General features: G+C 37.5%; 1 protein-coding gene across 7 annotated transcripts in view; it reads right to left on the minus strand.

Moving 5' to 3' along the window:
• Positions 1-5303: 5303 nt before the first annotated feature.
• The window catches only part of KLHL13 (kelch like family member 13), a 157791-nt gene continuing 138002 nt past the window's right edge, over positions 5304-25092 (minus strand). For all 7 annotated transcript variants that reach the window (XM_084789220.1, XM_084789221.1, XM_084789215.1 and 4 more), the window contains 4 exons: positions 24446-24642; positions 12449-13244; positions 9027-9140; positions 5304-6873 (listed from right to left, as the gene is read on the minus strand). In XM_084789220.1, the coding sequence (XP_084645346.1) occupies positions 6383-6873; positions 9027-9140; positions 12449-13244; positions 24446-24642 (1598 nt within the window). In that variant the 3' untranslated portion in view covers positions 5304-6382. The remainder of the gene's footprint in view (positions 6874-9026; positions 9141-12448; positions 13245-24445; positions 24643-25092) is intronic.

Here is a 25092-nt window from a genome sequence, read left to right on the forward strand (position 1 = left end):
TAAACATATACATATATTCATTTATATAATCAAAAGAAAGATCTGCTCCACAGGAGGACATATATGCATGGTACTGTAAAGATGTCCAGGAACCCATAATTGAGGATCTCACAGGCTGCCGGGGTGACTTTATTGTTACTATTTTTTGGCTAAATTGGCATAGTATTAAACTTTCCACTAAATTCATACCACTGTACCCATAGACTAGTGTAGCTCTCAGGCCTCATCAAAAATGCTTCCTTGCACAGTACATGGTGGTTAACCTGAGCTCAGATATTTGAACACTTGGCCCCCAGTTTGCCAGTAGTATTCGGGAGAGTCTGTGGACTATTTAGAAGCTGTTAGCCACTTAGGTATACATACACATGTATGGTATGTAAAAAGACTGGGTGTTTCATAACACTGAGATAATTATGGGATACCTTGGGCCTTCTTTATCTCCAAGAAAGCCTTGCAATAATATAAGAAAGAAAATTTTCCTTATTATTACCATTGCTGGGTTTCAGTTCCTTGTACTAAAGAAACATATTTACACAGTAGTGTGATTTGAAGGAGGGCTTGTGAACTATTTCATCCTGGGTTGTAACACATTTTAAATGGCAAGTTGTGTGCAACCCTTTCTGCATAGACAGGAGCAATGGTTGAAGGCTGGCTGCCTTCTCCAATGGTGCTGTTGTATTTTGACATTTGGAGCCACAGGGTATGTATGTTACTAAGGAAGGCCTTCAATTTTGGCTTTCCGTTCATCCCCTTCCCAAATACCCATTCTCATGCCACTGTTCACATCATGCCACTTTCCACAGCCATCACAGCTTTTAGCCCACTGCAGTGTAAGTGCCTAGCACATGACTAGATTGAGCTCCAGATGTTTGTAGTCATCCTTGCAGCCCAGGTGTGGTGGGGAGTGAACATGGCATCCATAGGCGCACATATTTAAATGCTTGGTTTCCGGTTTAGGAAGAATGAGGAGGTGTGGCCTTGTTGGAAGAGGTGTGCCACCAGGGCTGAGCTTTAAAGTCTCCAAAGCTCACACAATTCTAAGTTAGCACTCTCTCTTTGCCTGCGACCTGCTGAGCTCTCAGCTACTGCTCCAGCACTGTGTCTGTCTACCTGCCACCAAGCTTCTGTCTGTGAAGGGCATGGACTCTCTGAAATTGTAAGTAAGCTGCAATATATTTTCTTTTATAAGGTGTTTTGGTCATGCTGTCTGTCTTGTCACAGCACTAGAACAGTAATGAGGACACCAGGACTCCTCATCCACAGATATGAAATAGGCTACATAATGATGAGTACTCAGGTAAGGCAGGAGGCAGGAAACTACAGCCTGTGAACTAAGTAGGGCCTGTGGCGCTTTTCTATGTAGCCTAAGTGAAAAACTGGCTATCATATTTTTAAATGGTTGGTGAAAAAGGAAGAGTAAGTAATGTTTAATAATATCCCAAATTACATGAAAGTCCAATGGCAGTGTCTTTCAATAAAGTTGCATCCAAGATAAGTAATGTAGGTATTGTGTCTCTTTGTATTACAATAGTGCAGGTGACTAGTTGTGATGGATGCCATATAATTGAAGAGGATTAAAAGGTTCACTGGGTCTGTACACAAAATGGATGCCACACCTTCTAATATTTTGGGTTTTTTTCCTTCTAGCCTCACTTTTCTCCATCTAATTTTTAAGCATATAACCAAGTGACACATGTGAGGTAAATAAGTGTGATAATTGGGTAATATATTATTAGTGAAGACATTTAGAGATGAAATAACAATTGACTATAAGATCTGAATCACATGAATTAGGTTCACTAGCAAATCTTTGAATTGTATTGCTACATGACCTCAATAATATTCGGCAGTTTTAAACTGACAAAAGATAAATACATTCTCTGTTCATTAAATCTCACTTAACACAGGTCAGAAAAACAATACACATTGATGTTTCATGCCTCAGAAGTCAACCTATTGATATATCAAAAAATGTTTATTAGTTCTTCAAACCACCCTTTACACAGACTATGTCAAACTACACTATATTAAAGGTATTACACTGATGTAATACTTCTTTGTGGTTCGGGAAAATGGGTGAATTTTCTTCTTATATTTTTCAATGTTAAAATATTTTACATTTTTATGATTACCAAAATTTTTAAATACTGATTTGATCAACTTAAAAGAGTGCTTTACTAAACCTTTAGATCAGGCACCCTTTAGAACTGTCTTTGCACACACCCTTGCAAAGTGGCTTTGCTTTGTAGTTTCTTCCCTAAAAGCAATGTGATGTGCAAAGGACTTGACCTACAGCGCAAATGCTTGTAAACAAAAAGCTCAGGGGTCTAGAATCAAATAAGAACCAAAGCTGACTTCCCACAGAAATGCCTTAAGATGAAAATAAGTACATGTAATTAAAAACATGGTTTAACTGCCCATCTAGAATATTCTGTCAGGAGCAAACATGCAAGAATGAGTTCAGAAATGCTCTCAAAATGCTAAAGAAATGAAATAAATAAAAATGTCATATCCTTTTTAGCATTTAAATCTCCTTCAGCAGTTGTAAAAAGGGGGTTTAAAACATTTTTTATTTTTATTTATTTTTCTTATAATTTATTCAGATTACATCTCGACTGTTATCCCCTCACTCGTATCTTCCTATTCCCCCCTCCCTTTTTTATCCTATTCCCCTCTCCTAGACCTGTGACAGAAGGGAATCTCCTCCCCCATGATATGACCACAGCCTATGAGGTCTCATCTGGATAGCCTGCTTCCCCTTCCTCTGAGTGCCACCAGGCCTCCCCACCAAGGGGAAAAGGTCAAATTGGGGGTACCAGAGTTGAAACAATTTTCCATTCTTAGGCAAATGTTAATCCTATGAATTTTTAAATTATAGAAACAATATTTTGTCTTTTAGACCCTAACTACTTTGTCCAAGAAGAAACAAATTAACCTTTTGAGAGTTCAAGGAGTCTATCGATACTCCTTCAAGTATGCCAAGAACCTATGAAGAGTAATGTTTAGTAATATCTGGTTGGTTTTATGTCAACTTGAGAGAAGCTAGATTTATCTGAAAGGAGGTAACTTCAATTGAGAAAACACTTCCATAAGATCCAGCTGTAGGCATTTTCTTAATCCGTGATTGGTGGAGAAGTGTGCATCCCATTGTGAGTGTTTCTGTCCCTGGGCTGGTGGTCCTGGGTTCTTTCAGAAAGCAGGCTTAGCAAGCGATGAGGAGAAAGCCAGTAAGCAGCACCCCTCCACGGCCTCTACATCAGCTCCTGCCTACAGGTTCCTGCCCTGTTTGAGTTCCTGTCCTGACTTCATTTGATGAACAATGATCTGGAAGTGTGAGCCAAATAAACCCTTTCCTCCCCAACTTAATTATGGGTCATAGCCTTTCAGTACAACCATAAAAACCCTAACTCAGACAACAGGCAAATGCAAGAAATGTCCGTAAAGCCAAGAAATGACCAGTGGCAAAGATTCTTTTTTTCCAAAGAAAATAATTTGCTGAGAAAGAAATGTGGAACAACTTCCCAGATGTGTGAACTATTTAATAACTGTTACAGTCAAGTGTGAAATCCATTGCTTCTAAATAACACATGGCATGGACACAAAAAGAGGACTGCATATGTTTTGCATTATTCTCTGGGACCGGCTGCTAGATCACCAGCCCCGCTTCCTTTTCTTTCTTTCCTATTCCCTTTGTGTTTTTATGTAGCTAGAGGACTTCTGGCAGGTAGAATGTGGCTGGCTGTGATGAGGGCCTCTTTCCACGTTGACCACTCCAGCACTCACACCTCTAATGCCCCGCTTTCCTCCTACCACCTGAAGGGAGGGCTCCGTGGAACTAGGGATGGGTAGCCACAAGATGCAAGGAGTCCTCACTTTTTGCAAAACAGCTACCCGATTAGGAATGCCAACCTGGGATTTGTATGGCGTTGACTAAAATAAACGCACTAAAGAGATACCTAGAAAACTAAAATCCCCAGAGAAGTTGTGCTCACTTAGGAACAATCTTGCCTAAGTGGAGGAGTCCTTCAAATGCTAGGTTCTTCCAGCAACCTCCAAAAGTACCATTCAGGGAAATTCGTTTCCTAAACTATATTTAACTCAAGAAAGAAGTGATGAGATATATGCTGCCAATTTACCCCTCTGGAACAGCCTTATGGTCTGGGTTCAATTTGCATTCAAGTGCACCTTATTCATTAGTAGATGTAGTGGAAGAGATGGCAATTTTTGTTTTTTAGGATCCTAGTTTAAGACTGAATCTTTGGCTGGGGGATGGGAGCAAACCAACAAATTCCAGGACAGCCAAAGCTATATAGAGAAACCCTGTCTGGAAAGACAAAACAAAACAAAACAAAAATCTTAGAAGTCACTTTACATGGTTCCACCTGAGTGGACAAGATGTGGATCTTGAGTGCCAGAGAAATTGTCCTCAGAAGTATAACTGCCTTTAATCTCAGGAAGGTACCATGTGTCTGTGCTTCTAGCTCCTTGGAATGCTGAAGCAGTAAGATGGCTTGAGCTGAAAAGGTTAAGGGCAACTTGAGCAATTATGTTAAGAAAGACTTTCAAGAAAAAAAAAAGGAGAGGCATGGGAGAGGAAGTATAAGGAGCAGAGGAACCCTGAGCCAGTATAGTCCTGAGTGAATGCCTCCTGTTGGCATGGGCACAGCCACAGCAAGGATGAAGGCCTCAGAAGTATGGGAAATTGGCAAAGCCTTCTTCCCCTGGCCCAAGTGCAAGTGTTTACGAACAATTGGCGAATTTGAACAAAAACTAGCGACTGCAACTCCCTCCTCTCAGATGTTTGCAGCCTGAGATTGCTGGACTTTAGACACCTCCTATCCAGGTTAGCTCTCTCCCCTTTCCCATGCTGTACATAATAACATGCTTGGGTTGTAGAAGGAGGAGTAAATGCCACTCAACCAGAGTGGAAACACCTCACCTGGACGCAGCTTTTTTGTACATGTCTGTCATTTCTACATTTCCCTTACCACCCTTAGTCTGGACCAAGCTTTGCAGGTCACAGCAAGGAGGGAAGAGAAGAGAAAAGAAAGAGAAGGGAGTGCATGTAACTGATTTTGTAGTTTAGCCAGGCTTGGCACTGGGGCTGCATAATAGCAATTAGCGTCTTTCACAAACCATTTCCTCAAAGGCAACAACCAATGTGAGGTGAAGGGTGGCCCAAGTCTTTCTCCTTTGAATAGAAGTCAATACACTTATTTGTTCTGCCTCCTCAGTCTTGCCCATTGAACAATATTTAATAAGTGGAAGTCAAATCAGAGAATAACTGATAGCACAGAGCAGAATGACATTAAATGTTTTTATTGAATAAAAGATGGGGAAACATGGACACTGTAGAGCAAAAACAGCTTCTCAGGTGAAGCTGCTACACTTTGTGCTAAATAACCTCATGAACTGAGAGTACACAGAATACACGAAACAGGTAAGTTACCTCAACAGCAAAGGAGAAGGAATCCAGATCTTTAAGAGAAAATTTGGTCAAGTGACAAATTTAGTTGCTCAAAATTTCTAGCCCTTTTCCACCTAAATTCAGTATGGTTCTACATATATGCATTCGATGTGTGCATACTGAATCTCCATTTCTCATGGAAGCTGCTTTTTAGAAGAATTTTTTTAAATTTCACATATAATTTGACCTGACACTCAATTTTTAAAAATTTATGTTTGATATAAGCATGTGTGTGTTTATATCTATACACACTTTAAAAAAAAGCCCCAAACCAATCCTTATAAGTGGAGGGGTCATTCTTTCCCTCCCTGCAAAATGAATGTTGGTGAATTTCATTTATTTCTCCTGTGTGTCTTAGAAACTTGGTGTGTTCTCAATGCACCCACACAATCAGGTGGGCTGACAGATGTGTCAAAAATACTTTATGAAAAGAGGGAGGTAGCTCATGCGAGTTGGCAACCTTTTGTGTGTTGTTTCTTGTCAGAGCAGGCTGCCTCCCTTTGACATCTTACAGTTAAAGATGAAAGGAAAACGTCTTTGCTTTGAAGCCTAGTGAGCACAGTTGTACATTTACTATAATCCACCTTCAACCTGGCTTATAATGTAAGATGACGAATACCTTACACCCAGTACACAGCATTTAAAATTACTGAAGAAACGTTTTGTAGACAACACCTTTTGTTTTCATGTTAAACATCAGCTTCTATGTGATATATTTCCAGGATGGTTTGTTATCACTTTATAAACACTCTAGGCCATACGAACACCACAAGTAACATCAATGTCAATTTTTTTTTCCAATATCTGTTTCAATTACTGGAGGCTAATTCTAACATGTATACTACTTAAGGGGGGAAAAGAAGATAATCATGACACATTGCAAAGATAGGAATACCACATTTTAATTGGAGGACTCTAAGAGAGTCCAGAGAGAGGGGAGTCTCTAGAAGGTGATGGTGTGGTTTCCTCAGGTGGAAAAACTGTAAGTGTGCAAGCTCGAATACCACCAAGGGACTCTGGAAGGTCAAACACCTTATGCCATTCATCTTTCTCTGGATCATATTTCTGCACTATCTCTACCATACAGCGATTATTCCACGAGTATCCCCCAACCACATAGATTTTATTCTCATAGACAGCGACCCCAACATCACTCTGCCCTCTTAACATGGCAGCAATTGGGGTCCACTGGTCATGGATAGGTGAATAGTATTCACAGCTCAAGACATCATCATAATCACTGGTGCCCCGGAAATGATTGCCACCAATGACATAGAGCCTGTCTCCCACTGTACACATGCAGTGTAGGCCTCGGACAGTGGTCATCGGTGCCTTCTGGGTCCATTTGTCAGTATCAGGGTCGAAGCACATGAGTTCCTTTTGGAAAGTGTCATGGGTAATTCCTCCTAAAGAATCAAAATAATAGGCATGAAGCAAATGATCATTAAAATGTGAAAAGTAAGGCTCTCTCTTAGATAATTAACTTTTACCTACATTTTATGTCTTACAAATAGTGAATTTAGAGTGTCACTCTATATTCTTTAACAAAAAATTAAAAAAATATCATGTTCAACTATTTAAAACAAGTGAAAAGGGTCTTATTACAATGACTTTCTCAAATGAAGTTCCATCATATTTAGGGAGTTTCAATGGATGGAAATATATTTGGCCACTATTAGAGTTGAGTCAGCAATAAATTCAAACTACAAAGCATCAGTCTGTTGTGACATTTTAGGGGGCAGGCTATGAGTGTTGATCACTGAGCTAGAACACATCAAATTCTATGTACCCATTAAATCCTTTACCGAATTAGAATACCCATTCAACTTAACATAGTAGGGTTATGACTATGAAGCCAGCTATTTATTTAAAATTTTTGAAAGTTTCATGCCAATTACATACCAACCAGGAAGACTATACAAAATTGTTGGGTTTTTAGAGTTTAGGATGGGCAGAGAGAGGGTGATATCTGCTATCTGCTTTGCAAAGCTAAAGAACTAGAAACTTGAACATACGGAGAGTTTTATATATGTAGCAGTTAGTTATCTGGTAAAATTACCTACAAATTGAATACAACTAGAACACATATAATCAGACCTATGTAATAAAAGTATCAGACTCTATCTTCAACAGACCCAAGACAGACCTAAGCTAATTGTCAAGTGGCCAGATAGCAATCAATGAAGCATACTTTTCTATGCTTCAGAGCCCTTAGTAGAAAGCAAAGCACTGTTCTTTGGTTATAAAATTGGCCTGTTCCTATCCTGACATCAATGTGGAAGATTGCAACATATACCAGTTATGCCAAAGCACTTCTAAAGCCATTCAAATGTCAGTTTTGAGCCAGAGAACTGGGAGCTCTTTTATAGTAGTAGAGCACTAGAGCACTAGCATACAGGAAACAGGTTGGTGATACAATATGATTTTCTTTACGGCTTTCTCACTATAAGATGCCCCATGGTCACTCATGAATTAGACCCTGGGAGCCTGCAAATCACATGCTACACAGCCTTTCATTGATCCTTCTCAACTACAGACATCAGAAGGCAGTGCTTTGTGGCTCCTCATCCCTTTAACAGCTCTTTAATGATGTAACTGCTTGCCTGGTACTGGTAGGGCCTCCAATTGCAGGGAGGGCGCTGTCAGAGGCAAACTGAACTAGGGAAGAAAGAACAGAGGGGGTGGAAGAAGACGAGTAAAAGGAGGAGGAGGAGGGAAGGAGGAGAATAAAAAGAAGAGAAAGATAAAAAGAAGAGGAGGAGGAAGAGGAGAGGAGGAGAAAAAGAAAAGAAGGAAGAAAGGGAGGGAGGAAGAGGAGGGGAGAAAAGGGGTAGAGAAACAAAATTGCCTAAAAACAGTTAAATGTCAACATCAAAGGTGATTGTTATGTTAAAATATATTTCTGAATTCTACAAAAGGGCAATCTGAGAATGAAAGTTGTTATTTGAATACTGAATAAATTTGAGCATTTTAGATTTTTTGGTAGAAAAATATATCTTCATATAAAGGTACTATAGTAGAACCCCCATTATAATACTAAAGGAATTATGTGTATATATGTACATATGTGTGTATACATATATATAAAATATATAATGGGTTATACTTAAAGAGAACATTATGCATGTTTTATGTGCAACAGAGTTTATATGCTATATAATGAAATTTCCTAATATGCACTAGCCAAATATTAAGTCAAATTATTACTACGTATGAATGGAGAATATGAATGGTGTTTACTATAACCATGGAGTATTGGGACTTACTTTGAAAATAAACTGGAGAATATAAATGCTTTCCAATTTCTTATAAATTATACATCTACAGCTGAATTGGTTTGTTGCTCACTTATAAACTTACAGAATACTCATTTACATGCAAATATACCCACAAAAGTCCTCCTTAAAATATATATATATATATATATATATATATATATATATATATATATATTTACTAGGTTTTCAAGAAATTGTTGTTATTACTGGCACCAAATGGAATGATCATATACTTAAAATAATAAACATTATGACATTGTAGTCACAGGGTAACTGTCTACCTGAAATGTACATCACTCCTCCATACACAGTTCCAGCATGGCCATAGTGTGGCTCATTCATTTTGGCAACATAGGTCCATTCATTGGTTCTTGGATTGTAACATTCTACAGTAGCTGTTAAAAAAAAAAAAGAAATGGAATTAATTTTTTAATCCCAAATTTTATTTTTAGTAGAATAATATTATATTCATCTCAGAAAAATGCATAAATCATTATGAGAGTCCTCACAGGGGCTATTATCATAATTTTTGAGAGTATATTAATATGAAACATTAAATGTTATACTAGGCTAGAGGATGTAAGTATCTAACACGCTACACAACTCTAAAACGCAAAGCAGGTGCTAGTTAGGGTGAGAAAACGAACGAAGTCTCTTGATCTGAGTTTTGTACAATGATTCTTTCTGGCCTGAAGTCTTCCTTGGAATCAAGACTCTCAATCTGTATGCACACACTAGGTCAAACATATAATTTAAAATTTTCCATATGGTGTACCTTAAACTGTTTAGTGAAACATTTATTTGACAGTGATGCTATCTGGGAATTAATAATTTCCTAGCTAAGTTTAGGAATGATGTTATAGTTTTATGGTTTATAAATGATTCTCTCTCTCTCTCTCTCTCTCTCTCTCTCTCTCTCTCTCTCTCTCTCTGTGTGTGTGTGTGTGTCTTTGTGGATCTGTCTCTATCTCTGTCTCTATCAATGATGAGCTCTCTCTGTCTGTCTCTGTCTGTCTCCTTCTCTGTCTGTGTCTGTCTGTCTGTCTGTCTGTCTGTCTGTCTGTCTGTCTGTCTCTCTCTCTCTCTCTCTCTCTCTCTCTGTCCCTCTTCCAGACATAGTTTCTCTGCGTATCCCTAGTTGTCCTGGAATTCACTCTATAGATCAGGGTGGTCTCGAGCTTGAACTCAGAGAGATCTGCCTGCCTTTGTCTGGGACTAAAGGTGTGCTCTATCACGTCCAGCTAAGGGAGATTTCTTAAAATGGGATGGACTATTAGAAATTGAACTCTAATTGGAGCAGCTTCATCACAAGAAGGGTTAGTATCTTTATTGTAATAAGACAAACAGATGTAAAAAATGTGGTTTGTCAAATAAGATAAAAATCAATTGCTAGCATTTCAGATAGAATATGATATAATATAATATAATATAATATAATATAATATAATATAATATAATATAATATTTTAAAGTAATTATATATTCTTAGGTTGACCACTGTGAAACCTTTTTAATGTTAGGGTCTCCATGTATGATCTAGATTGGGTTTGAACTCTGGATCTTCCGGCCCCAGGTATCATATGCAAAGAATTCAGGAATGAGCCATTAGGCCTAATGATATTCTAGTAGTGCCAACAGGTCAACTTTTTAAAAGTAAAGTATAGTTATATCCTTTTTCCTTCTATTTCTTCCCTCCAACCTATCTTATGCACACCATATTGCTTTCAAATTCATGGCCTCTATTTTTTAATTGCACCCACCCACCCACCCCCACATTTATAAATATACAAATACAACCTTCCCTAATTAGAGGTAGAGATCATGTTCAAAGTAGCCTATTCCTATCTTATTTGCCCAGTGCACTCATGTATTTCTTGCTCCTATCCAGAAACAACATATGAGAAAGACAGAACTCGGGCATGCATGAGAAAAAAGGATGCTTCTAGCTTCTTGTTTTATATAATGATTCTACTTGGCTTGAAGAGTATAATTCCCAGAAGAATAATACTCCTAATTAACATTATGGACACTATAATGAAAATTAAGTGGCTGCATATTTACAGGGATGATCATATTAACAAAGAAGCACTAAGAAATGGACCGACTCCATGTGCAAATAGACATTTCAAAAGAACCACCAACGGCCAAGGTTAGCTGGCTAGAATTCTGTCAATTCTTGAGGACTATCTGTAAGGCAGTTAGCTTCCCAATAATCCATAAAATCATCACTTGTACTTTCTAGACATTTCCAGCTATCATACATTTTAAAAAGTACAATAACATGAAGATAATGTGTGTGTTAAACCAAGGAGACCCGAAATGACAATTCTACACTAAGGGCATGAATGTCTCGTGCTTTTAGAAAGCTGACTAATGAAATAAATAGGGAAACTTAGGTAGTTAATGATCGTGTCAAGTAACTTTCTAAAGCTACAAAGCTTAGTCCTAGGAAAGCTATCATAACTCCAAAGGGGAGAAATCAGGTAGAAAAGATCAGTAACATTAAGGCCATGCCACTAACAAAAAAGTGCTCTATATACAGGAAAATATAAAAGTTCTTTTCTCCAATAAATTCCTCAACATAAAAGTCACAAACATCTCTTATTTCTTCTAATACTGGGGAAAAAGATTCTGAGAAACACTCTAAATGCACTTAAAGTCATGGCAGATGATATGGAGATTGGGATACTAGTCACCTCAAGGACTCTACTTAGAATCAAAGGACTAAATTAAGGCCAGCAACTGGGGTATACATTACATAATTAGCACAGTTCTTGGCTACCACGTTCAATGTTCTGAATTTGAGATCCCACACAGGGCAACCAAAACAACTAACAGAAAATCCATCCACCAAACCACCTCAAACCATCAAAGACTATTTCTAGACACTTTTCAAATGAACATATATTGTTGGCAATTAAAAAAGACTAACCAACAAGAAAAGTGAGAGATATAAAATGTGGTATCCCTGGCATTCATTATAGGGAAAATTATATTCACTTTTAATCAAATATAAGAAAAATACACCTTATGGGGCTAATTTATATAGTCAAAATCTTCCTGTAAAATACACTTGGGACCAGTGTTTGACTAGGAAGACAAAAGAAGTATACAATGGTGAGACTTGTCTGATGTTTCAGTAAGTGTGTAATTTTGAAAACTAATAGCACAGATCTTAATTATTACAGTTAATAAACTTTTCCAAATACTGAATAAGCTGTGTACATTTACTCTGATAAGAACATTATCTTCTTATGTGGTCTCTACTAGGTATCAATTCTGGAAATGAAGCTCATGGGCTTTTAAAAGCAGAGCATGAAGAATTACATCAAACTTCTGCCAAGACTAATAGCATAGAAATTAATTCAACACACATTCTAATTGACCTTTCAATATGAAAACTGTATCTACGTCTCTATCTATCTCTCTATCTCTCTATCTCTCTATCTATCTACCTATCTACCTATCGTCTATCTGTTATCTAGTTGTTATAAGACAGCAAACTATATTCTGGACCTTGGCCAACAATATGTACAGAGATAAGGCATACAGATGGTCTTTGATATTTTCTTAGAAAATAGTTTACAAATGAAACCCTAGGTATATTATTGTCTTCAATCTTCTAGAACTGTTTAGTTTGTGATCTAAAACAAAATTCTGAGTAAAGAAAAAATGTGTTCTATGTATAAATACAGAGACTTACGCAATTCTCCAGCTGCGTTTCGCCCACCAACTGCATACAGATATCCTTTGAGGGCACTTAGGTGGAAGAAGGTGCGCTTTTCGTTTAAAGATGCAACTTGTATCCATTTGTTGTATCGAGGATCAAATCTGAACACTGTATCGACAGCCGTTTTTCCTTTTGTATCATAATTACTCTGCCCACCAACGACATAGAGAAAATTTCCGATGACAGCAATGCCATGCTGGTATCTTGGGGCATCCATGGGGGCTAGAGATTTCCACTCATGGGTCTTTTCATCATACATGCGCAATTCTTTACTGACAACAAGCTGCTGCCTCAGGACTCCTCCGAGGGTAACCAAATGAGTGGTGTCAGACCGAATGGCAGTCCTGTCTGACTGCATAACCGGCTGCATAAATGGCATCATTTGGTAATTGCTGGCCTCCAGAAGCAAATTGACACAAGTATTGTCAGTTCTCATGAAATCCACCGCTTGCACGTAATTAATGAGCTCCTGTGGTGCCATCAGCGGAAATCGTATGTTCTTCATTAATTTTGCGGCAACATCCATTCTAGGCTCTTCCAGGCGCAGCCAGCGACAGGTAGCTCTGAAGAGCTCAAGTTCAGTGCATTTCTTAAGGCTGTTACTAGAAAGCACAAAAACAAGACGCTCAAAGGGGAGTTTCAGGAACTCCCCAGTGCTCATCAATGCAGAAAAATTCCTTAAGACGAAGGTGTTGACATATTTATCCACTTCTGTCAGATGGTAGGTGTTGGCAATCCGTCCAACTTCAACACAATTATCCAAAGTGACCTAGGAATTCCAAAAGAAAAAAGAAAAAAAATTAAGACATGGCTCCTTTCCGGACATCTACATTTGATCACAGAAACTCTTAATTCAGAGTAAGAGTGTTTTATAAAGTCCATATAGATGCAAATAAAGATTCTTATTTAAGTGCATAAAAAATGTAAAGAGGATACAAACAACCCGATTTAACAAAACGCTGCCTAATGAAAAGATCTGTTAACCTAAGACACAATATTTCAATTGACTGTGTCCAAAATAACTTTTTCTTCCTCAAAAAGGGATGCAACTCCCAAGTACTAATGAGATTATTGCCAGATGGAAATTTAGAAATGTCGGACAATCATGTGTTATTTGGTTATAGTCAAGTCCATTTCTTCCTCTTGATTGTTCAAAGTAGCAGATCACAAAAGAGAAAGCAATATCTGCTATGCAATTCTTTGACTCCCATTTTATGTAGAGGTATCATTTGTTACTATCTCTTCCAATAGACTCTTCAACTTTGCTGTTCACAATAAATCACTTAATAGCATAGTTACTTCTACGACAAAGTCATTTTACACACACATACACACACACACACACACACACACACACACAGATATATATATATATATATATATCCAGAAATATAAGCTAGACAATTTGTTGAGGACAGAAGGAATGGATCTATATTAAAAGTTGCGCAGGCTGAGTTAAGGTATTGTTAGTATCTTGGCAGTGTAACTTTCCTTAGTTATTCTGTTAGTACCAACACACTCTAGCACTAGCTGCAGTCAAAATGAGCCCAGAATAATGTTCCCAGCACAGACTGAAATATGCCTCAGAGTAGAAAGCAAGCAAAGGGGAGAAATGATCAAAGTGGCCATTCCTCAGCAGGATCTCCTTGCAATGTTCTGATAACTGACAGGCTAAAATGAAAACCAGGAAACTGATAGCAGCAAACTTAATACCAGAAAATAAAGTATAAAACAAGCCCACCACACAAATATTTCCACGTACGCGCATAACACAAAAATAGCAAAATGCTCAAGTGCATTCATGTGTGTTTCTTAACTATTATCACAATGCATCCTCAACTTGTAGCATAAAATCCATGGATGTATTGTTAGCCTCATGACTGCAATGTTAATAGGTATGTTATATGGTTAAGAGAAAAAATGGATAATCCTTCTATTGATGTTTCACTTGAAAGATGAAATGAAGGGCTGGTGATGTAGCACAGTAGGAGGTTATTTGCCTGGCATGCATGAAGCCATAGGTTCCACCCCAGTACTAAAAAAAAAAGCTAAAAGCGTTACTTCTTCGCATAAAGTAACAACCCAGTTAGATATTATAACAGTGAGAACTTTAAGATTAGGCTACAAATATTTTCATAGATATATTTCTCAAAAACAATGTGCACATCTTTTCTGTTATTTGTTCTATTTTGTTTAATAGCTTATTTTTAATTAATTAAAATATGGTGGAACCGTTTCATACAAGTACACAATTCACATTGACGACTCTTACTCCACCCTTTCCTGACTTCTTGTCATCCCTATATACTCCCCCTTTTTTTTCTTTCCACAAATCTTTTTGTGGCTCATAGGGTTTTAACAAAGGTCTGGGTTTTACCAGGGTCTTCTGTGTGAGCATGGGTTTCGAGCTATCCATTTGAGTCTGGAGGGCTCAGCAGTGGGTAGACAATGAATGACAATGTTTCCCCTAAGAAAACTGATTTGCTTATTGTAAAAATCATCAAAATGTGAGGCACCAGAGTACATCAGAAAGTCATATCCCACTCTCCACTCAACTGTGGAGAATGTTCTGTCCATTGGCTAGATCTGGGTAGGGGTTTAAGGTTTACCGCCTGCATTGTCCTTGGCTGGTGCCTTAGTTTGAGCGGGACCCCTGGGCCCAAATCTGCCTATCATAATGTTCTACTTGTAGGTTTCTAGGACCCTCTGGATCCTTCTACTTTGCTATTCTCCACTGGAGGGGGAGGCCTGGTGGCACTCAGAGGAAGGACAGCAGGTTACCAAGAAGAGACTTGATACCCTATGAGCATATACAGGGGAGGTAATCCCCCTCAGTCACAGTCATAGGGGAGGGGAATAAAGGGAAAATGGGAGGGAGGGAAGAATGGGAGGGTACAAGGGATGGAATAACCATTGAGATGTAACCAGAATAAATTAACAAAAAAAAAAAGAAAAAAAAGAATCAAAATGTCTAAGTGGTTATTTTATTTGGTAGTTATATATTTTAAACGCCAAAACCAAACTAATACAAAACAAGGAAAATAAACCCTGGTCCTCTAGAAATGCAGTTTAAAAATATACCAATACCTTTGATTTCTAATGTAAAATATATTGCTATAATGCTATTTTAGAAGTGGCATGTTGGTGTGTCATAAAAATCTTCAGTTGCACTGAATAGAGTTATAGTCCATATTTGATTACACAGATGGTAGTAGGTGGAAAGCATTATTGTTTGGGGTGATGAATCTGCTTCCCAAGACAAGGAAGAAAAGAAGGTAATTTGTACTTTAAAAAATATGGATAAAGAAACTGTGGTACATCTACACAATAGAATACTACATAGCTATTAAAATCAAGGAAATCTTGAAATTTGTAGACAAATAGATGGAACTAGAAAAGATCATCCTGAGCAAGGTAACCCACATCCAAAAAGACACCCATGGCATCCACTCACTTACAAGTGGATATTAGCCATGTAATACGCAGACCTAAAGAAGCTAAATAACAAGGAGGACTCTAGGGAGAATGCTTAATTCTCATTCAGAAGGTCATCAGAAGCAGCTGAAGACAAGGAACAGGAAAGGAGCCTACCATGGAGGTCCTCTGAAAGACTCCACCCAGCAGGAGAGCCAAGCAGATGCTGAGACTCACAGCCAAACTTCTGGGTGGAGCACAGGGAATCTTATGGAAGAATTAGGGGATATAAGGACCTGGAAGGGACAGGAGCACCACAAGGAGACCAAGAAGCCAACAATTCTGGGCCCATCCATCTATGGTCCTTGGTTGGTGCATCAGTCTCTGCAGGTCTCCCTGGGCTCAGATGTAGTAGATAGGCAGCACAGTCTCCTTTTGGGTTCCATAATATGGGGAGTAGGGGCTACCTCTGACATGGACTCTGGTGCTCACTTACTAATCACTTTCCCTTGGTGGGGCGGCCTTGCCAGGCCACAGAGGAAGAGAATACAGGCATTCCAGATGAGACTTGATAGGCTGTGGTCCGGTGATAGGGGAGAAGGGATCCTCCTTTCTGAGGACTAGGGGAAGGGGAGGGAGGCGGGATGAGGGAGGGTGGGTAGTACTGGAAGGAGACAAAGGATGGGGCTACAATTGGGATGTGAAGTGAATACATTTTAAAAAATAAAATAAATAAAAGGACTGAACAACAAAAACAAGAGAAAATTCTTCAACCACATCTAGGCCCTTTCAAAATTGTTCTTCATAGGGACTGAACAGATGGCTCAGCAGTTATGAGCACTGTCTGTTCTTCCAGAGGTTCTGAATTCAATTCCCAGCAACCACATGGTGGCTCACAACCATCTATAATGTGATCTGATGCCCTCTTCTGTCCTGCAGGTGTACATACAGACAGAGGACTCATATACAAAAAATAAATCAATAAAATGTTTAAAATTGTTCTTCAAAGTTTTACTTATATTTCCTTGACATATATTATTATAAGTTATCTTCTTAAATCAAACCTTCAAGCCATCCTAAAACAGTCCACGCCTTATGCTTGTGCTACTTGTGTCCTTATTAACATGTTAGTTCTTGCTGCTGCTGTAGAGTCAAATGATTCCAGCTGCACCCAAACACCTTCATTAATGTAATTTAACGATTCACTGGCACATTTGATTAGAAAACTGTGGCATTATTTTGTTAAAGGGGCAGTGTTATATACAAAGAGATCTTGGTACAGATTAAACAAGTGAATGCTTGCTTTTATATCTCAAGAGAAAAAAATAGAGATTAAAAAAAATCTGAAAACCTCAACTATCCCTCACCTATATTATAGAAGTAATGCCCCTTCTCGGTGAGAAATAATGCCACACACTTAGAGATGAAGTAAGCTCTTTATTAAATACTGCTCCTCTGTGGCGAATGCCTAAATAAGAATCGACAGCCAAAGTATTTCATTAGCTTATATCCACCTTAGGCTTATGCACTGTATCTGGGCTACTGTAATCTTTATATCTCTTTTGAGCCCAGACCCCAGGTCACACTTCACACAATTTAAACAGAGATAGGAGACTGCAAGTCTGGCCACTTAGGCAGATAGGAGATTTACACAGAATAGACATTGCATTTTGCCAGAATTATTTTAAGTATTCCACTGTTGTTCTTTCTCAAATAATTGTTATCAGGGAGTTACCTTACGTGCCTAGTAGAAATGTATTTTCCTGATAAGAGCACAAGGGACTAAAGGCAGACCTGAACTTACTTAATGATTTAACCCTATGCTGCCTCACAGCCCTAGCTGCCCCTTCGAGGTATGTCTTTGGTACAGAAATCAGGGACTAATGGCTGGTTGCAAGTCAGTGTTATGAGAATCAGAGCCTCATGGCTGATCAATTCTGATGAGTAAAGGTTTACATCCCAGCACCCTAAATTTTGTATAGCTCTAACATGCCTAGTAAGCATGCTACTTATCTTCGGGGTACTTTGGAGGCAGTGCTCCTTTAGCTAAATTCCACTTGTGTGACTTAATGCTTCCTAAGCAAACCTATTAGTAAGTCCTGTATAATACCAACTCTATCACTTCAGCTTCTCCTATCTCAGCCGTTCCATACAGTAAATTCTTCTTGGTGCTTTCTAGTTTGTTAGAAACACTGCCCAAGGTGAGTTCAACCAACTTGAAAAATGGAAGCATATGCAAGTGAACAAGCTAATATGGGAGCAGAAGATGTAAAATACATTTCCTGCCAGACATGCCTTCATAGGCACAGGACACATCACAAGGCAAAAGTTAAAGCTTTGGATAAGAACAAAGGGATTATTAAAACATACATTAATCAATTAGAGACCTAATCCAATTATAGGCAAAGGATCTAAAGACATACAAATGATCAAAAATATATCAAACAATGTTCAACAATCTTAGCTGTGATCAATAACTATATAAAAAACATTACATATTATTCCCATCAGGGGAACACAAATCAAACTGTATCAGGTCTAGTAGAAATCAAGATACTCCAAAGAGACATTTGTATCTCTCAATCTATCAGATTATTGAAACAACAGATGCCAGATAAATGGAAATGTCTCCAGGAATCTCATGCTGGGAGAAAAGAAAAGCCTCAGCAAGAACAGGAATTTATCTCCAGGAAAGGGATTTCACACATAGTTGTCACTTGTCAGACAACCTTACAGGATGAGACTGAAGTCCAGATACCCATGGATCGATAGTGTGATGGATTGATTGGGACTACATAAATGCACCCTGCATTTAAACTTTTACCTCACTTCAAGACCCCAAATATGGGCTCGAGGGTTAGGGGGTTCTTGAAGGATCGATTTGTCCCTTTCCAAGTATGGCTACATTGAATACGAATATGTTATCTCTTTCTCCTTTCCCTTTTAGTTTGATTATGGAGAACCTGTGGCCAGACCTGTCTTAGGGACAAGTTGTGAGCCCTAAGTTCAATAACAAAACTACTGTGAGATTCCATGTGACAGCTTGTTAAAGAAGAGAAAGGCACTCCAGAGAATGGGAGTGTGCTAGAATAGAATCAGAAAAAAAATGAAAACTGTTGGTTAGGATGGGGGTGGGATGAGGGCAGGAATTCACTACTCCAGAAACCATTGTAGAAGCTCTTCAAAAACTAAAGATGGACCTTTCTACCACATGATCCAGCTATAGCACTCTCAGGTATACAACCAAGTCAATCTATATTGCATACCAGAGACGCAAGATCATCCATTTTACTACAGCACTATTTACAATAACTATAGTAGGGCATCAGCCTAAATAAACATTAATAGGTGAACAGATGCAAGTGTGATACAATGAAATGATGTCTTTTGTAGGAAAATGGATGATATTGAAGGATATCATGCAAAAGGAAACAAACCAAAGAAAGACAAATATCTCTTTCCTATGATATGTGGAAATTGAATATTAAATTTTTTTCTTACATATTCTGTATTGTTTCTACACACACACACACACACACACACACACACACCATTTTCTTTCAATTCCAAGTATCCTATTTTGGCAACCTAGTATTATATTGGCTTATATTTTAGACAAGCCTTTTATTCTTCATAATAATAATTTTGCAGAGAAAACAACAGATGACAAATATTTCAAACCAAAATAATTAAATGAAAATCTTTATCTAAGTGCATTTGTAAACTGGGGAATGGCTACAAAATATTGTGGTGATATATCATATGGACAAAAAATACCTAATGTAATTTAAATTAAAAAATAGTGTGTGTGTGTGTGTGTGTGTGTGTGTGTGTGTGTTTTGCTTGATGTATGTATGTGCACTGTATATATGCCTAGTTCCTGGAGGTCAGAAGAGGGCATTAGATGCCTTGGAACTGTAGTTACATTGGTTGTAAGCTACTGTGTGGGTGCTGAGAATCAAACCTGAATCATCTGAAAGAGCAACTGGGGCTCTTAACTGCTAAGCCACCTGGCTGGTCCCTTCCTTTTATTGTTTTAGTGATAGAAATAAGACAGTTTATTAAAGAAGAGGAAGGCACTCCAGAGAATGGGAGAGTGCTAGAGGCCTGGGATGGAAAGTAGACTCAAAAGCCCTAATGTCATTTTTAAAAAGTATGTGACTGAAAACAAGGCAACTTCTCATTCCGTCATAACACAGGAAAGTCGTTTTTAAATTTTATAAATACTTTTATCTGTTCTGATTACAGCCTTAATCATCAGTATTTATGCTCATTTCATAGTTCTCTTTTCCATAACAACCAAAAAATGACACAGCGATAACAAAGTTGATGGATCCTATAAAATCCTATAAAATAAAATAATGATTATTGCCCTAAGAGAACTGCAATCACTGTAAAGAGTAACAACGTTAGAGGGAAGCTTGTTTTTTTTCCCTTCTATTGAGCCACAGGCTCTGTTACACAAACAAATGTGGAATTCTAAAGAACCCGAAAGAGCGTTTGCTATCATATTTAAAGCTAGCATCCAAAACTAGTACATGCTCGTCCTGAATGTTATTTTGCCAATTCACATTTTATTAGTCACTGTTCTTCCCCCTTTATTTATTTAATCACTTTCGAGGCTGATCCTAGCCCCCTCCCTCCTCTCTTCCCAGCCCCACCTGCATGCCTCATCTCCCCATACCCCCCTCTCCTTCTCAGGGAAGGGGAAGTCCCCAAGGGCTAGCCACCACTCTTTACCAACACATGTGATTAAGAATTAAAAGGAATGTTTCTCCTGATCAAAAAGGGTAAGCTTAGACGCAGGCAAAGTCAAACTCTGCCAAGACAGTGCAAGCAAGTCCCCAATAGTTTCTGCCTTGGAAATTTGTCAGAGATACTGGGCCAGAAGGCTGAAGATGATGCTCCAACATTACAGAGAGTGTTAGGTGACTGTTCAGGCATCAAACTGTCTCAGTCATCTTTTCATTTTTGGAAGCTGCTCACTGCATGTCCAGTTCACTCAAGTAATTAAGTTTTATCCCTTCTCAAGTTTCTGATGGTGTTGAAGATCAGATAGTTTAGTCTTACAGTCAAGTTTAGTTGGTTAGGGGTTAAGATGTTTTTAGAACAAGATAGATGTTTTAAGTTAATAGAGATAAGATAAGATTGATATTGATTTTCATTCAGAAATTTAGACCACACAAGATAGGAAAGATGTTTTCTTCAAGTTTGACAAATACAAATAGCCAAATCACTATGACTGTAACATTTATATAACCCTTGATTATCTTGTGGTTCTTCCTGCTATATGTAGTTTATTTTACCCATGTCTAATAATATAAATGTATATGTTAAAATTAATAAAAATAAAGAAATGCCATGTGTTAGTTAAGTAATCTCAATCTTAATTAAAGAGTCAATTTTAAAAAAGGAATGTTTCTTTTCAAAAGTCTAACTTGATTAGTGCTTCAGTTATTTGAGCTTTAATCTGAAGGTATCATTAAAAACATGAAGCCTGTTTCCTCCAAAACATTTGGTTTCAGCATAGTTTTTAAAACATAGGAAAAATCTTATAAAAAATTGTGCATAATAACTTGGCCCAGAGAATAACTAAGCAAACAAAAAAAACTTCCTATGTGAAATTGTCATAGTATCTTTTTAAAAAAAGATTCATTTATTATTCATGCAGTATTCTGCCCACACGTGTGCCTGCCCACCACAAGAAGGCACCAGATCTCATTACAGGTGGTTGTGAGCCACTATGTGGTTGCTGGGAATTGCACACGGGACCTTCGGAAGAGCAGCCGGTGCTCTTAATCATATGAGCCATCTGTCCAGCCCCAAGTCATACTATCTTGAAACGTGAAGTTCTAAGTAGAAAAGATCCCAGGGATACTGTTTTGTCTATTTCCTTTTCCCTTGCGAAGAAGGAAGGGTGAAATATTTCAAAGCTGAATAGTGATTTATCTAAGAAACACAAGGCATCAGAAAAAGAAAAGACCCTGAGACTACCCATCAGTTTTCTAAAACATACTTCAAAGACCATGAGAGAGGAGACTCCTACCAAAAAAGCATACAGACACATCTTCAGTAAGCAAGATGAAGCATAAACAAAGTAGAATGATGTTCAGAAAAAGATGCATCTCCTAGAAGTTCACTAGGCAAGGAAATCTGCGATGAAGAGGCAGAAGAATGAACCATAGGAGGAGTCACTATTGCTAATGGCAAGCCTCCTCACTAGACAAGGGTTGTAGCTTGTCTGATGAAGCTATTAAGAGCAAAGAACATAATCTTGAAGACAATATTAACTGTTCATGATAATAATGAAGGCATCTCATGATTACAAGCCTTAGTTAGAGCAAGCATTTCAAACAAATTAAAGAAACAGCTTCTGAATTAGGGGAGATGTGTAAATATATAAAATTACCATCATTCCATCTCTAAATAAAGTTGTTTTTAAATAGAGTTATCTTGAAACAGTCTTCTATACTAATCTGATAGAAATATACTAACATTAAATGTAGTTGGTGTGGTGGTTCATGCTTTTAATCTAAGCACTTTGGAGGCAGAGGACGATCCGAGGCCAGCCTGGTCTACATTGAGTTTTACAGGGCACCCAGGGGTACATAGTCTCAAAAATGTATGTACATATAAAAATATATACACATTATTTCTCTCTCTGTCTCTCTCACACAAAATACTCTATCTCTGTCTTTCTGTCTGTCTATATCACACACACACACACACACACACACACACACACACACACTACATTTGATCATCTTTTTTCAGGTAAAGAAATTGATCAAAATCTCTGAACTTATAAATAGCAAACTTCTGTTAGAAAATAGGTCAATACTGCTTCTTGTTCATCTCTGTCTCCAAAGAAACCGTAGCACTTTCCCTAGTTGTTTTTGAGATGAGTATGTGTTGCTGAGCTCAGTGGGAAGCAATGTTAAAGAGTCTGAAAACATAAGGTGTAAGGGCTACTATTGAATTAATTCTTGAGCTTGTGACATTATGAAATTCTATACAATTCCAGCTTACTTGAAGCTGTCACATGCTGTTACTGACATGAAATGAGGGGGAAATAGTTGTTAACAGTATGGGCTTTGCATAATGAGATTAAAATGAAACTTAGTACAAAAATTTAGTAAACAGCAGCATGAGAGGTTGATAATCTTCATATAGGCTATTCAGCAGTAATGATTCAAGTCAATAACAAACCACCATACTGTCATAAAACTTTCAAAATAGCAATTAACTTAAAATATTACACTAAGATGGTAGAAATATATTAAAAACAGATTTTATTAGTATAATTAAAGGAGTATTAGCTGACCTATAGGAAGTTTCTCATTTCAAAATGTTCTTTCCTTAATATGTCTAATTTTTATTTTATTTTCAATTAACACATATATTACTTGTATAAATGTACTGATACAATGTGATGTTCAGATAGATAGATAGATAGATAGATAGATAGATAGATAGATAGATATAGATATATCTTAACCACTCATAATTTCTCCATTGTATGGAATTTAAAATATTCTTTCATAGCTATTTTGAAATATGTGAAACATTATTAAAAAATAGTCACTGTACTGTGGCTATGCTGTTATAGAACACCAGAATACTCCCATTTATTGTTTCTTTACCTACTAACCAATTTCTTCATGAATATCCTTTAATCTTACATTCACTGGAGTCTGGTAACCACTATTTCCTGTTTCAATGATATGAGTATGAACAGGTAATATTCATTTTCCTATACATGGCTTATTTCACTTAATATAATATACCCCAGGTTTATCCTTGTAACTATAAATGATAGGAAATCATTCTTTTCATCATTCCATTATGTACTTAAATCACATTTTCATTTTGATTCATTTTGATAAGAAGCATCTCATTAATAAACTAATTAGGTAAATATTTCCTCAAAATTTAATGTTTAAGGAAGCACTCATGCTCAAAAGTCTTAAAAAGCCGAGGGGCAAACTGCCAATATCAAAGTTGATATCACACTTAAAACGAATTATAGGAAAATATATTATCTGTCAAAGAGTGAATTAGAAAATATATAAAATTTCACTATTACTATAATCTTAACCACAAAAGTTTCAGGAACGATAGCAATTTTATTATCTCTGTATAAGCCAGAGAGTTTCCTGAGATAAAATAAAGCAAGCCTTGTGGAGCAAAGTAACTCTTATGCCGTTCAGTGATTGGTTGATAAAAGCTAACCACACTCCAGCAGGACATGTTCTAAGGACTCAAGGTTCCTGGCTTTGCAAGTTAGCACTTATCTGCTAGTTCTCAAGATTGAGTCCGTATATTCAAAGAAGAAAAAGGCCAAGCCTGTTTTAATGGAATTTTAGAAGCTCAGATTACTTTTCTACACAATTCTACACTGTAAAATCCAATGATTTTATTTTCCACTTACTCCCACACCACACATTATATAACATCCTTTGCTGATGAAAAGTTTTACATGTTTATACAATTAAGCCTTCTTCAACTTTATATGAGCATGTATCACAGAAAAAGTAAGATATGAAAACATCTTACCCCAGATATGAGAAACACTTTACAGAAGTCTAAAACCGGCAGAATCTGAAGAAAGCTGGCAGCCTCCAGTGTATCTTGAAGGTTGTCCATGTTAAGAGAAAGCTTCGCAGTATAGATGAAATCAATAATTTTCCTTAGCCCTACTTTGCTCACGCCATGAAGCTTAATGTACATCAAATCTTGCTCTTTCATTCCACCTTAAATGAAAAGACAGTCTGTTAAATGAAGGTGGAGAATTAAGGACAAACTCAGTTCTGCTGATAATTAGATGCAGTAAAATCAAGGGAAAGTCTTATTCCAAGTAAGTACCCATGCCCCAGTTGGGCTTTTGCACGTTTTTACAGGCAAAAGAGACTTAAAAAAAAATTCTCTCTATATTAATGGGGATCATATATAATACAAGTGCTTTCAAATGTTCTCCTGTCACTTCTTATCTTTTGATAGATTAAAGACCACATTATAGGAACACGGAGTCCTTTCAGATATGTAAAAAGAAAGGTTATGAAGTAGAGGGGATGATGGCACAAAATATGCTTCAATTTCCCATGACAGAACAGCACCACACATAACCACATAGACTGCTGAATATTTCTTTTGAAAGTATTTTTTAATATAATAACAGAGAGTAATTTCAGGTTAGAAATTAA

The sequence above is a fragment of the Acomys minous genome (assembly GCF_964271855.1).
Source record: "Acomys minous genome assembly, chromosome: 7".
Taxonomy (NCBI): Eukaryota; Metazoa; Chordata; class Mammalia; order Rodentia; family Muridae; genus Acomys; species Acomys minous.